Source organism: Oncorhynchus clarkii, chromosome 29 (assembly GCF_045791955.1).
Source record: "Oncorhynchus clarkii lewisi isolate Uvic-CL-2024 chromosome 29, UVic_Ocla_1.0, whole genome shotgun sequence".
Lineage (NCBI taxonomy): Eukaryota > Metazoa > Chordata > Actinopteri > Salmoniformes > Salmonidae > Oncorhynchus > Oncorhynchus clarkii.
The window spans coordinates 19,107,499-19,120,971 of NC_092175.1; the positions used below are offsets into that span (position 1 = coordinate 19,107,499).

Below are 13,473 nucleotides of genomic sequence, written 5' to 3' on the forward strand. Positions count from 1 at the left end.
ACACTGCCAGGTTTCTGACCACCTCCCTATAGACTGTCTTAAGAACAAGAGGGGACTAAGCATGCACCCCTGAGGGGGCCCCCGTGTTGAGGATCAGCGTGGCAATGTGTTGTTGCCTACCCTTACCACCTGGGGTGGCCCGTCAGGAAGTCCAGGATCCAGTTGTTTAGTCCCAGGGTCCTTAGTGATGAGCTTTGTGGGCACTATGATGTTGAACGCTGAGCTGTAGTCAATGAACAGCATTCTCACATAGGTATTCCTTTTGTCCAGGTGGGAAAGGGCAGTGTGAAGTGAGATTGAGATTGCGTCATCTGTGGATCTGTTGGGGCGGTATGCGAATTGGAGTGAGTCTAGGGTTTCCGGGATGATGGTGTTGATGTGAGCCATGACCAGCCTTTCAAAGCACTTCATGGCTACCGACGTGAGTGCTACTGGGCGGTAGTCCTTTAGGCATGTTTTTCTATGGTGGTCTGTTTGAAATCAATCAATCAAATGTATTTATAAAGCCTTTTTTTACATCAGCAGATGTCACAAAGTGCTGTACAGAAACCCAGCCTAAAACTCCAAACAGCAAGCAATGCAGATGTAGAAGCATGTAGGTATTACAGACTCGGTCAGGGAGAGGTTGAAAATGTCAGTGAAGACACTTGACCCAGACATGCGTGACCTTCGAAGCTTCACTGAAAGATGCACATCTGTTGTGACATCTGTTTGGCACTGCTTATCGCACAGCTGATGCTTCTTGTATACTTCAATACTTTCATTGTAGTGGTCCATCACTCAGTCACAATATTCTCTGTTTGCTCAGTGGTTCCCAAACTCTGGGGCCAACTTACTCTTGAAAGCTGTAATAGTAGAATACTTCAAAATGAATTAGTGCATCAGCAGTTTTCCTCTTGTCATTGCTCCCTCAGAGAGCTATTTAGGTAGCCTAGTGGTTAAGAGCGATGGGCCAGCACCCGAATGGTCGCTGGTTTGAATGCCTGAGCCGGCAAGGTGGAAAAATCTGCCGTTCTGCCCTTGAGCAAGGCAGTTACACTGTGCCGTGGATTTCGATAAAGGCAGCCCCCCCGCATCACTCTGATTCAGAGGTGTTGGGTTAAATGCAGAATACACATTTAGGTTGAATGCACTCCGTTGTGCAACTGACTGGTATCCCTTATAATGTTTTAGAAATGACCAGAACCAACTTACTAGCCCATGTCAGCTAATGTTTTTTTATCTAGGTTTTTAAACCCATTTTTTTGTTCCCCAATGATGGAAGGGGGGCCCAGAGTGGAAACGTTTGGGAACTGCTGCTCAAACTGATACATTTGTGTACTGTACCCTGTTCTATTGGGATGCAAATGTACTGTACGGATTTTCAGTGCTAAATTAGTGTTTGTACAGTGTGGCAAAAAAGTATTTAGTCAGCCACCAATTGTGCAAGTTCTCCCACTTAAAAAGATGAGAGAGGCCTGTAATTTTCATCATAGGTACACTTCAACTATGACAGACAAAATGAGAAACAAAATCCAGAAAATCACATTGTTGGATTTTTTATGAATTTATTTGCAAATTATGGTGGAAAATAATTTATAAAAATAAAATAATAACTCTTTGGCATCTCGCCTTCCGCTACTTTAGGGAGCTCTTTGGCATCAAAGCAGATGACTACCTGGTTAGTGTGGAAAGCCCTTTACAGAAAACACTCCTACACACCATGTGCTTCTTTGATAATACAGCACACAATCATGTAGTAATACACCCCATTAGAGTTGTCTGATCTATAAGTAAGAGCACAGTGTTCACACTGGGCACATATGTCATTTCATTGTCTAGTTTGGATTTACATTTGAGTTGTCAACTAATGTGAATTCAATGTGAAATCAACAAAACATTTCACCATGTCATTGGATTTAGTTTAAAAGTTGGGTGAAAAAACTACAATTCCCTTACGTTGATGCCTTTTTTCAAATCCAATCAGTTTTCTACGTTAATTCAACGTCATCACATTTACATTTTTGGGTTGAAATTACTTCGAAACAATGTTGATTCAAACAGTTTTTGCCCATTGGGTTTGTTTTGTTATTTGACAACTTCCATGTTGCTGTCCTGTCAATATGAATTCATGCTATTGGCTCTTCCTGTATGAATTCCAGTACTCCATCTGTAATGAGCCTCTAATCGAGCTGTCCAACCCCGGGGCCAGCAGTTCCTGGTTCTACCTGACCAGCGATGATGAGTTCATCATTAAGACAGTGCAACATAAAGAGGCTGAGTTCCTGCAGAAACTCCTTCCTGGTTACTACATGGTGAGCCCCTCCCTTAACACAAACACCATTCCTGGCATAATAAATAGGGCAACTCCTATCAGTTCTAGTGCCTTCAGGATATTCTTATTCAAAGATTTTAAAGTTTAATTTAAATGTTGGCAGCGTGTGAACTATTCTCAAATGTATCTCTTTTTCCATCTTGTTTCATTTCAGAATCTGAATCAGAACCTGAGGACACTGCTACCTAAGTTCTATGGCCTGTACTGCATCCAGTGTGCCGGGGTCAACATCCGCCTGGTGGTGATGAACAACGTGTTGCCCAGGGCCCTCCAGATGCACTACAAATACGACCTGAAGGGCTCCACTTACAAACGCCACGCCTCGTGCAAGGAACGCGCCAAGTTCTCACCGACCTTCAAAGACCTGGACTTCCAGGAGATGCTTGAGGGCCTGCACTTTGATGGCGACATGTACAGTGCCTTAATGAAGACACTGCAGAGGGACTGCAGGGTGAGGCCGCTTGCAGTAGATTCACTTACTTATTGGTATTGAATATTCAAAACATGAAGGCTAGTCAAGTGTGTGTTGTTAGAGGGACATTTTAGTTCCTTCAATAGCATTTGGTTGGATATTTCTCATTGAACTTTGAACCCTCATTGGCAATCATGTTACATAAGGATGACTGGCCTCTTCTCCATCACCATAGAGCCCTTCTGAATGACTGCATTATTACTCAACAGAGGAACTGGACATGTGGTAGGTAGGCAGCAGCACAGTAAGCTAACTAAGGCATTGTTAAGGCCTTTGTTTAGAGGAGTTATTGTGTCACATCAGTGATGGTCAGAAGCAATGTTCCCTCTAAGCTGTGCACGAGATTGAACTTCACTCAATTTTCTACAGTTTTCCCCTTGAGTTAGCACTATCAACATTTCGCTCTACTGTGGGAATTGTGATTGAATCAATGCAATATTAGCCACGTACACAGACCGGTGCGCCATAACCAATCTTCTTCTATGGTATGATGGCATTCTCAACAATTAGATGTGCATTCCGCCACCTACTGTGCAGGTGCATAATAAGGATCCCAAAAAAGGAAATAATGTGGGTAAAAATAAATCAAATATCGTACAAACTATCAAAAAATAAATTAACAAAATCAACCTGCTTTTCTGTAAAACACTCATTCTAATCAGGTCCCTACACAGGTTCAGAAGACTCCTGTGAGGGCGGGACATTTCCTAGAGACATTAGTCCTTGCAGTGCTTCAGCACTCCAAAAACGTATCGGCTGCAGATAATGACAATTGTGCTGTACAATTAATCACTGTGGCTATAAATGCCACAAAATCCATATTCTTTACAATGAGTGTATCCAGATCACTCGATTTACTTAAAACACTAACAACTGGTTGCGATGCATCCACCGCCATATCTTCAACACTGTTGCCTCTTGACCTTTGACTCTCTTCACGCCTCCACATAGGAGAACCGGTACACAGCTCTGATCCTTGACACCTCGAACCTCCTTCACCCTAACAGGGCACTCAAGAAAGTCCAGAGTATGATCCCCACCACAGTTGCAACATTTTCCATTCACCGATTCTTCAATAGCATACTTCTCCCGTCTGCAAACATTTCACACGTGCCCACATCCTTTACAATTCCCACACTGTAAAGGTTTGGACACAAATGCTCTCACTGCATATCGTACATATCTCTCACCACATACTGTACATAGCTTCACATGTTCAGGTAGTCCCCTCAAACAACAATAATAGGTTTATCTCCTTCTTTCCATTTACCATAGGGGTCAGGTGACGTGCACTGACCACACCTGGGATTATCTGACTAAGTTACTCGTCTTCTATATCCAACGAGACTCTAGCTATAACTCCTTTGGCTGGCGCCCTGCTCCGAAGAGCAATACGTGGGCTGACGTGGGCAATTTTGCCAGATGCAGTGCACGCTTCTGTTCTTCGACACAATTAACCAAAACAAGTCACCTTGATTGAATCCACCTTTCCCACTGCTTTCTTCACAGTCCTCGATATTACAAATGGATTTCCCAAATGAAACTCCTTGTCCAAAAAATGCAGTCCAATAAGAAATTAATTATTGGGCCGGTCTTCTACTATAGCTTTTGCTCGTTTTGTTCCATTCTTTGATTTCACTATTTTCCATTCATTATCCCGCACTTTCAGATTCAAGCACAGTCTCCATTTCCCCACCTAACCACCTAGGGCCTTCCCACCATAACCAATCAGAGCTGCAGTAGGCCTATATGCAAATAGCCATTGCCATATATGGATCTGTACCATTCACTTTGAACTGGACTTTGTTTAGACTACAGTATGAGCGTGGCGAGTAGATTTGCTTGTTTTGAGAGCAGTGACAGCTGCATGTAGCCAGGTGTGCAGATTTGTTCATATTCTTTGCTAGTTGTTGAGTTATTAGCCCAGTTATAGCTCATTTCTAGTAAACAATAGGGGAGTGGCTGCTTCCAACAAGCACAAAATGTGTGCATTTCTAGCCATCTTTGAAAAGCCAGTCAGGTAAAGAGTTTTTTTTAAATGTCTTAAAGGGGAAGTTCTGTATTTTAAGACGGTCTTGAATAAGCTAAGTAGCCAATAGGCAGAGTGTAGCATAATTTGTCTGGTTCTCTGTAATAATGGCATGATAATAATAATACATTTTATTTTGTAAAGTGGTTTCTGGCATCACACAACATTTTCAGTCACCTCCTTGTCTGAAGGACAAGTGGATTAACAGGTAAATGTCAAGCCCTGCATGTTTCTTTTCAAAAGTCTCATGGAATGTAGGCATTGAACACCACATGTTGGCTGCTACTGTAGGCTGAATGATAGAACAGGTATTTCCATGTTAACATTTTAACATGGAAATACCTGTTCTATCATTTTGTGCTTTTTTTCTCCATTGTTTTTGATGGTAGGCCACTCTGATAGGCCTACATTATGATCAAATAGCCACAGTAACCTACTTGGCAACTGTTGAAACTGTAACTTTAATAGTGGGTACAGCCTCAGAGTTCACAGGAAACACGTGCCGGAAGTTGCTCAGAATTTTCACTACATTCAAGTTTGCGCTCAGCAGACCAGAAATGTGCTCAGTGGAGAAAAAAATAGAGGGAACATTGGTCAGAAGGCTAGAGGTTTAAGTGTGTTTGGTTTGCTAATCCATCTTTGGTGGCTAGTTTGACAGGACTTTCAGCATGGGTGGTTGTTGAATGTCACGTGGAGTGGTCAGTTAAGAGGATTGTTGAGAATTTAAGTGGGGAAAAAAAAGTTGTCATGTTTGCTTTGGTCATGTGGCCTTTTATGTTCCTGTCATCTTAATGTGTCTGTGTGTGGATTGTGTGGTCATGTGACGGTCAGGTCCTGGAGAGCTTTAAGATCATGGACTACAGCCTCCTGCTGGGGGTGCATGTGCAGGACAAGAAGTGTCTGGACAGGGGGGCCAGGGCGGACAGTAAGCGCCTCAACAGCCAGAGGGTCCTCTACTCCACCGCCCTGGAGTCCATCCAAGGGGACGGCAAGGTTGCAGAGCCAGTGGCCGACGATGACACGTGAGAGAACATTCACCTTCATAAGGCCCTTTCACCAATGACATATCACTGACTTCACAATGAGTCATTGTAAACATTAGTGCATTGTATTATTCACACCATAATTCAGTCACACACTGCATAGCAGCTGTGTGAGATGTAAATTCCTTTTTTTTATCCATTAGAATGGTTGGAATTCCAGCTAAACACAAAGATGAGAAGCTGCTGATCTTCTTAGGGATCATTGACATCCTCCAGTCCTACCGGTAAGGACTTTTTGTGGAACCACTGTCGTCATTTCCATCAAGACAAACGTACTAATGTTACACAAAACACAAATGATCTTTGTAACACCTGTACTTCTTTTTAAGGTTCATCAAGAAGGTGGAGCACTCCTGGAAAGCCCTCGTACGTGATGGGGTAGGCTACAGTGTGTGTGTGTGATTGTATTCATATTCCATTTTGTTCTCATAGCGGCCGGACACCTGTGTATCTTTGTGTTTCAGGATACTGTGTCAGTTCACAGGCCCGGTTTCTATGCAGACAGATTTTTGAAGTTCATGGGCGGCACTGTATTCAAAAATATCCGTCGTAAGTGACCTCTTTCACTTAAACATCCTCAATGTGACCTTATATATTTCCCCATTCCTTTTCTTCGTAATTTCACTAATGCTCTCTGTTTATCTCTCTCCCACTCTCTCTCAGCTCTAAGAGGAGCATCCTCCAAGAGGAAGAGGAGCTCCATCCATGCGATGAGGTCAGCCTCCCAGGAGGTACTGTCCCCCCAAAAGGAGGAGAAGAAGGACGAGAGAAAGGCCCAAAGCATGGAGAGCCTGGGCGGACAATGTAGTCACCCTTTATAAAAATAAAAAAAGATTGTGGGTTGTGTCTATTGGGCCTGTACACACGCCATGCACTCTCTGCTTTATCCTTTGATGTTTTTTTGTATTTCTCTGTTTTGTTCAACAGTAATGAGTTCCTCCAAGCACTCTGACCTAGTCCTACTTCCGAAATGTTTAAATCAGGCTGTTTCCTCATCCTTCTCCACTCTTGAGAAGATCAAGAAAGACCTTGAGGAGCACTTTGAGGAGCACCTGGAGAATAGGTACAGTGTCGACTGCACATTAAATCTTTACACCTTCACCACTTAGCACCAACTGGTTGAGTTAACATTGTTTCAGTGTCTTTTGTCAACTTATTGTGACATGGAATCTACATGGAAAATACATTGGATTTGAAAAAAAAAAAAAACTGTTGTTTTGAGGGTGAAATTTCAACCACCAGATTACGTATGTGATATTTGTAACCAATTTTCAACATAGACAAACTGTGTATAAAATATGTTGAATTTGTACATTTGAAACAACGCCAGATCTCCAATGTAAAATCCACTGTCAGAAAAATATAAAAATAGGCTGGGCAGCACTTCCTACTGGAGAATTGATCTACAACTATTGCTTTGGTCTCCCATCCAGGGTTTTAACCAAGCCCAGCCTAGCTTTGATATTTATCACTGATTACTACCAATGTGTTATCATGAGAACAATTATTGAGAGATCTCTTCTCTATATTCACTGTTTCTATCGAAGTCATTCCAAAGCGTAGGTTTAACAGAGTAAACCAAATGTAACTATACTATACTGTGCCTTCAGAAAATATTCATACCACATTTTGTTACAGCCTGAATTCATAATGGATTAAATAGATTTGTTTTCTCACCGATCTACAAACAATACCCCAGAATGACAGTGAAAACATGTTTTTAGAAATGTTTTGTAAATGTATTGAAAATTAAATACAGAAATATCTCATTGACTCAGGGGTATTCACACCCCTGAGTCAATACTTTGTAGAAAGAAGTACCTTTGGCAGTGTCTTTCTGCGTAAGTCTGAGAGCATGTGCTTATTATTATTTTCAAAATTCTTTGTTGATCATTGCCTGACAACCATTTTCAGGTCTTGCCATGATGTTCTAGTACATTTAAGTCAAAACTAACTTGGCTACTCAGGAACATTCACTGTCTTTTTGGTAAGTAACTCCAGTGTAGATTTGACCTTGTGTGTTAGGTTATTGTCCTGCTGAAAGGTGAATTCCTCTCCCAGTGTCTGGTGGAAAGCATATTTTGCCTGTGCTTACGTTTTTACCTGTGCTTAGCTCCATTCCCTTTCTTTTTGATCCTGAAGAACTCCCCCGTCCTTAACAATTACAAGCATATCCATAGCATGATGCAGCCACCACTATGCTTAAAAATATGGAGAGTGGTCCTCAGTAATGCTTTGTATTTGATTTGCCCCAAACATAATACTTTGTATTCAGGACAAAAAGTGAATTGCTTTGCCACATTTTTTCGCAGTATTACTTTAGTGCCTTTTTGCAAACTGGATGCATGTTTTGGAATATTTGTATTATGTACAAGCTTCCTTCTTTTCACTCTGTAAATGAGTTTAGTGTTGTGGAGAAACTACAACATTGTTGATCCATCTTCAGTTTTCTCCTATCACCGCCATTAAACTCTGTTTTTAAAGTCACCATTGGCCTCATGAGGAAATCCATAAAGGGTTCCTTCCTCTCCGGCAACTTAGTTAGGAAGGACGCCAGTATCTTTGTAGTGACTGGGTGTATTGATACACCATCCAAAGTGTAATTAATATCTTCACCATGCTCAAAGGGATATTCAATGTCAGTTTTTTTTTTACGTTTTTTTTTACAATAGGTGCCCTTTGCGAGGCAATGGAAAACCTCCCTGGTCTTTGTGGTTGTATCTGTGTTTGTAATTCACTGCTCGACTGAGGGACCTTACAGGTAAATTGTACAGTATGTGTGGGGTACAGAGAAGGTAGTCATTCAAAAATCATGTTAAAGCACAATTGTGAGTCCATGCAACTTATTATGTGACTTGTTAAGCACATGTTTACTGCTGAACTTATTTAGGTTTGCCATAACATAGGGGTTGAGTACATAATTCGACTTTGCCGTTATTGTGTGTAGGCCAGCGACAAAAAAAACTAAATGTAATCCATTTTAAATTCAGGCTGTAACACAGTTGGGGGGTGTGAATACTTTCTGAAGGCAATAAGTAATATCATCAATTATACTATTTAGGCCTACAAAGCATTTGCAAATTCATCAACTTATTGTTTCATTTTAACCCAGGCTTCAATTTAGATCTTTTTTTGAGATGGAGACGTGAATCCAACAGATCAATTTGTAGACAAACTGGAAATGAATTACAACACAACCAAATATCAACATTTTGAAGGAGATCTTCTGCTTGGATAGTTCCATATGTGCCACTGACTTAGTCTGGCTTAAAATCTAGTTTGTCTACAAATGAATATGTTGGATTAACATCTCCATCTCAACCAAAAATCTAAGTTTAAGCACTTTAAATAAAAGTTTGATTTAGTCCTATTCTTTAACTTTGATTCTTGGTTGAGATGGAGATGTGAATCCAACATATTATTAATTTGTTGACAAACTGGGAATAAAGCCAGACTGGGTCATTGGCACAAAGATACATCTCCTTCAAATGTTTATTTGGTTGTGTTGACAACCAAACACAAATAGCCTATTAACTTGTCGACAAGTTAACAAATTATAAATTGGATTCACGACTCCAGCTGAACCAAAAATAAACGTTTAAGAATAGGATTATGCCAGTTGCTCAGATTAATGTATCCAAGGATTAGATATCCTTTAAATGTTGATATTTGGCTGTGTTGTCAACCAAACACAATTCAATAATATTTTTCTAATAGTCAATAGCCTAAAGTTAAAGCTATCTTACAAACTAATGTAACAGTATTTATTCAACTTTAAAATGAGTAACACATCCATTTTGAGGTTAGTCTAGTGTAACTATGATTGTCTTATGTAATCGTAGAAAGCATGCATGTTCAAGGTGGCATGCAAAGGTCTCAGGTGTCACGCCCTGACCGTAGAGATCCTTTTATTCTCTATGTTTGTTTGGTCAGGGTGTGACTCGGATGGGAAAGTCTATGCTTTCTGGTTCTTTGTTTTTGGCCGGGTATTTTCTCATTTGTGGGTTGTTGTCTTCGTTTAATGCATGTATAGCCTTACGGAGCTTCACGTTAGTTTTTGTTGTTTTGTTGGCGACATTTAAGAAATAAAGAAAAATGTACGCTGACAACGCTGCACCTTGGTCCGGTCATTTTCAAGACGACGCACGTAACAGCAGGTCTGTGGAGATCTTCACAATTGCTATAATAATCTGTGCAGAATCTCAAATATCATTGATCACTTGCACTATGTACTTTTAATGTAATCTCAACTGCAATCCAGGTCAGTTGGTTGCGCTATTAGATTAAGCACAGTGATCACACATTAAGTTGTATAAATAAACAATATCTGACATTGTATTCCCATTTGAATTTTGTAGTTTTAAATGGTTGAAAGCATAGTGATAACACATTGGAAATTCAACAAACATCTGTCTGTCTTTTTGAGTGACTGAATAAAGATTGAAATCTCAATGGTCAACGTCTTAACCAAATAATACCCACATTTCCATGTTGAAATGATGCGGTGTGCCCAGTGGGTCCTCACCCTGATTGTACACCGCACCACTTCATATACACCAGACCTCACCCACTCCTTATCCACCTTAGCACCCTTATACCTTTCAAGGCTCACCCCTTGATGGAACCAACAGTTTGTTCTGTTAGACAGTGATGGAGTTATGTATCTTTGTTGTCCATTGTAACTCTTCCCACTGTCTCCTCAGTGATAACCATTGTGACTCCAGTGCAAATGTGGCCCTGGATGACACGGTCCCCTCTCCCCATACCCAGGGCAGTCCAGACTCTACGCAATGTCTACTTGGTGGGTGTACAAGATACACTATGCATTTAGTTAGGAGTCATTATCTGTTTAATAGTGTCTATGACATCATCACTTCTGCTTGTCTCTATGATATCATAAATATTCCATGCCCTTTGTAAGGTCACTGATTATGTCGCTCTGTGACATCATTGCTAACTTAGCTCCTATGTAGGACATCACTAAGATGTATTTAGGCATTTCCCATATGTCCTTTTCAATGTCTGTCTCTGACGTCATCAGCATTGTTTTTTGTTCTTCTCTATTACCAATCCTCTCTGTGAAATCCCTGTTTGTTTGGTAATCTAAGACATCTCCAACATCTCCTCTGTTACATCTCTGATTCTCAACCTCTTATGTTCTAGTGAAGACGGGTGGAAGAAGATGAAAAGTCCCTTCCCACAGCATCACTAAATAGATAATGATCTCTTTAAGCATCAACTGCACATAAAAACGCTATTATGACAGTGCTCCAATACAGACTGTCCTGCCTTTTGAAGTCATGACCTGCACTGTAAAGCACCTTTCTCCTGCTACCGTACACTTTGCTGCTACTTTAAAATCAGGGACAATCCTGAGGTTTTCGAATGGAGATTACTAGCAACAGTCACCTTGAGGAACATGCCAAATCACTTTTATTCAATGCTTCTCTAGCAAAGCTCTATTTGTCACTAATGACAATGTTCAAATCTCTGAGGCTGGATTCCTGAAAAAATCTGTAAATGTTATTTGATTAAATAGGAAGCATTAAAAAAAATGTATATACATGCATAAAGATACATAATTTAATGAAAATAAATCTAGAATAGTACAAGAAAATACTGTATTGAGCAAATGCTTTAGTTACATGACATACTTTTGAGACTCCCGAAATCAACCCATTAAGTCATATCACAATCAGTGCAGTAGACCTTGGACACCAGGGAACACACAATGTAGTGGGGATTTAAGGCTTGCCACATCACAGCGAATGTGGTTCTAGCATTCGTCTACCAATCGTTCAGCACGCTGTGTTTTAGGGACCACCCGCTGTACATGTTTGACTGCCAAAACATTTCTGGCGATTCTACATGTAAAATTGATTCGCAGTTGTTTTGCAAAGTACATTCAGACGTGCTAAATAGTCCTACTCTTGGCCAGCAAATGCTATCGGTGTGTCTGAGCCCTTAGTTGCCAATCAATGTTCCATGCATTGAATTAGTCAAGATTGTAAAACAATGCCATGGTGAAAGAATACCTTCGAAGGCCTATGTTATGTAGCTAAAGACATGTGATTATGCCATATCAAGAAGTGTCTTCCTTTCATGATCACACATTTTATAATGCATTTCATATAGGTGTAGGCCCATTAATGATCAGGCATGATTGCACATTTTATTTGTTTTAAAATGATGTATTTCAAGATTTTTTTTTAAAATGTACAGTTGGCATAATATGTATATTGTATTTTAAAATAATTAGTCTTCTAGAAATATTTGTCTGTCAAATAAAATCAGATTTAATGCCGTAGCATTGTATGTTTCCGTCTCTAAACTCTCTATCATTGCCATGCCCATAAACGATCAATAGGGGGCACAATGTGTATAGAATTACTGATCTCTGTTTCTTTCCTCATCGAGGATTATGTTATGATAGATGCAAACGCTATCAATATTCCATATAGAAGCTTTTTCAGTGAAAACTAAACATAGAAAATATATACATTTTATCTGTTCATGTGAGTTTAAAAAACATGGGTTTGAATGGGGACTCCCGTTCTATTAATTATATCAAGGCTATCAACATACCTGTGTAATTTTTTGTTCTATCCGATAACTGAAATTCAGATAATCTTAGAAAAACTGGGCCCTGGTGATTCACAGCCAAGTCCTCCTGGGTCACGCCTTAAGAATGGGCTGTTGTGGCTTCAAAAGTTGTTTTCATTATCTGGAGATGCACAGGAAAATTCAAAAGGCTTCCATCGATCACAGTTTGGAGACCACTACATTTTAACACATCAGGGAATCTCACTATTACAATCTTCTATGGACATTGCAGTCCAATGCTATCAATATACCCTGTTTGAAAACAATGAACCCATCCATGATTTTCAAATGCAGAAACTCAACAGCTGACATCAAGGAAACATACAACAGGCTATCAACATACAGTGCATTCGGAAAGTATTCAGACCTCTTGACTTTTTCCACATTTTGTTACATTACAGCCTTATTCTAAAATGTATTCGTTTTTTTACACCTCATCAGTCTACACACAATGTCACATAATGACAGAGCAAAACGTTTAAAAAAAAAAATCTTTTTTGCATTTGTATTAAAAATACACATCTGATCGTATTTACTTAAGTATTCAGACCCTTTACTCAGTCATGTGTTGAAGCACCTTCAATTGAAGCACCAAATCAATTGAATTTAAGCACGGGTGGAATCCAATCAAGTTGTCGAAACATCTCAAGGACCATCAATGGAAACAGGATGCACCTAAGCTCAATTTCGAGTCTCATAGCAAAGGGACTGAATATTTACGTAAATAAGATTTTTGTGTTTTTTATTTTTAATACATTTGCAAACATTTCTAAAAACCTGTTTTCGCTTTGTCATTATGGGGTAGATTATTGTGTGTAGATTGAGGGGGGACATTTTTATTTAAACCCCAAACAGCAATCAATCCAGAAGTAGAAGCACTGAATCAAAATTGTAGCCTATTGATAACATGTCGGTAGGATGGTAATGGTTGAGATAAAAATGCTTGAGTGGATGATGAGTTTCCTTTTATGTTTCACTTCCCAGGTATGATTCATACAGTTTCGGTGTGGAT

The 13,473-nt window shown here is 39.9% G+C and overlaps 1 protein-coding gene across 1 annotated transcript; it reads left to right on the forward strand.

Moving 5' to 3' along the window:
- Window positions 1-1,603: 1,603 nt before the first annotated feature.
- LOC139388163 (phosphatidylinositol 4-phosphate 5-kinase type-1 beta-like) lies at window positions 1,604-12,163 on the forward strand (the record flags this gene model as incomplete). The annotated part of the gene is made up of 11 exons (XM_071134737.1): window positions 1,604-1,660; window positions 2,142-2,294; window positions 2,469-2,765; window positions 5,647-5,837; window positions 6,002-6,082; window positions 6,188-6,236; window positions 6,323-6,407; window positions 6,522-6,662; window positions 6,786-6,921; window positions 10,562-10,659; window positions 11,027-12,163. Coding segments are annotated over 11 exons (1,332 nt in total), but the record flags the coding sequence as incomplete, so codon positions are not given.
- Between the last annotated feature and the right edge of the window lie 1,310 nt (window positions 12,164-13,473).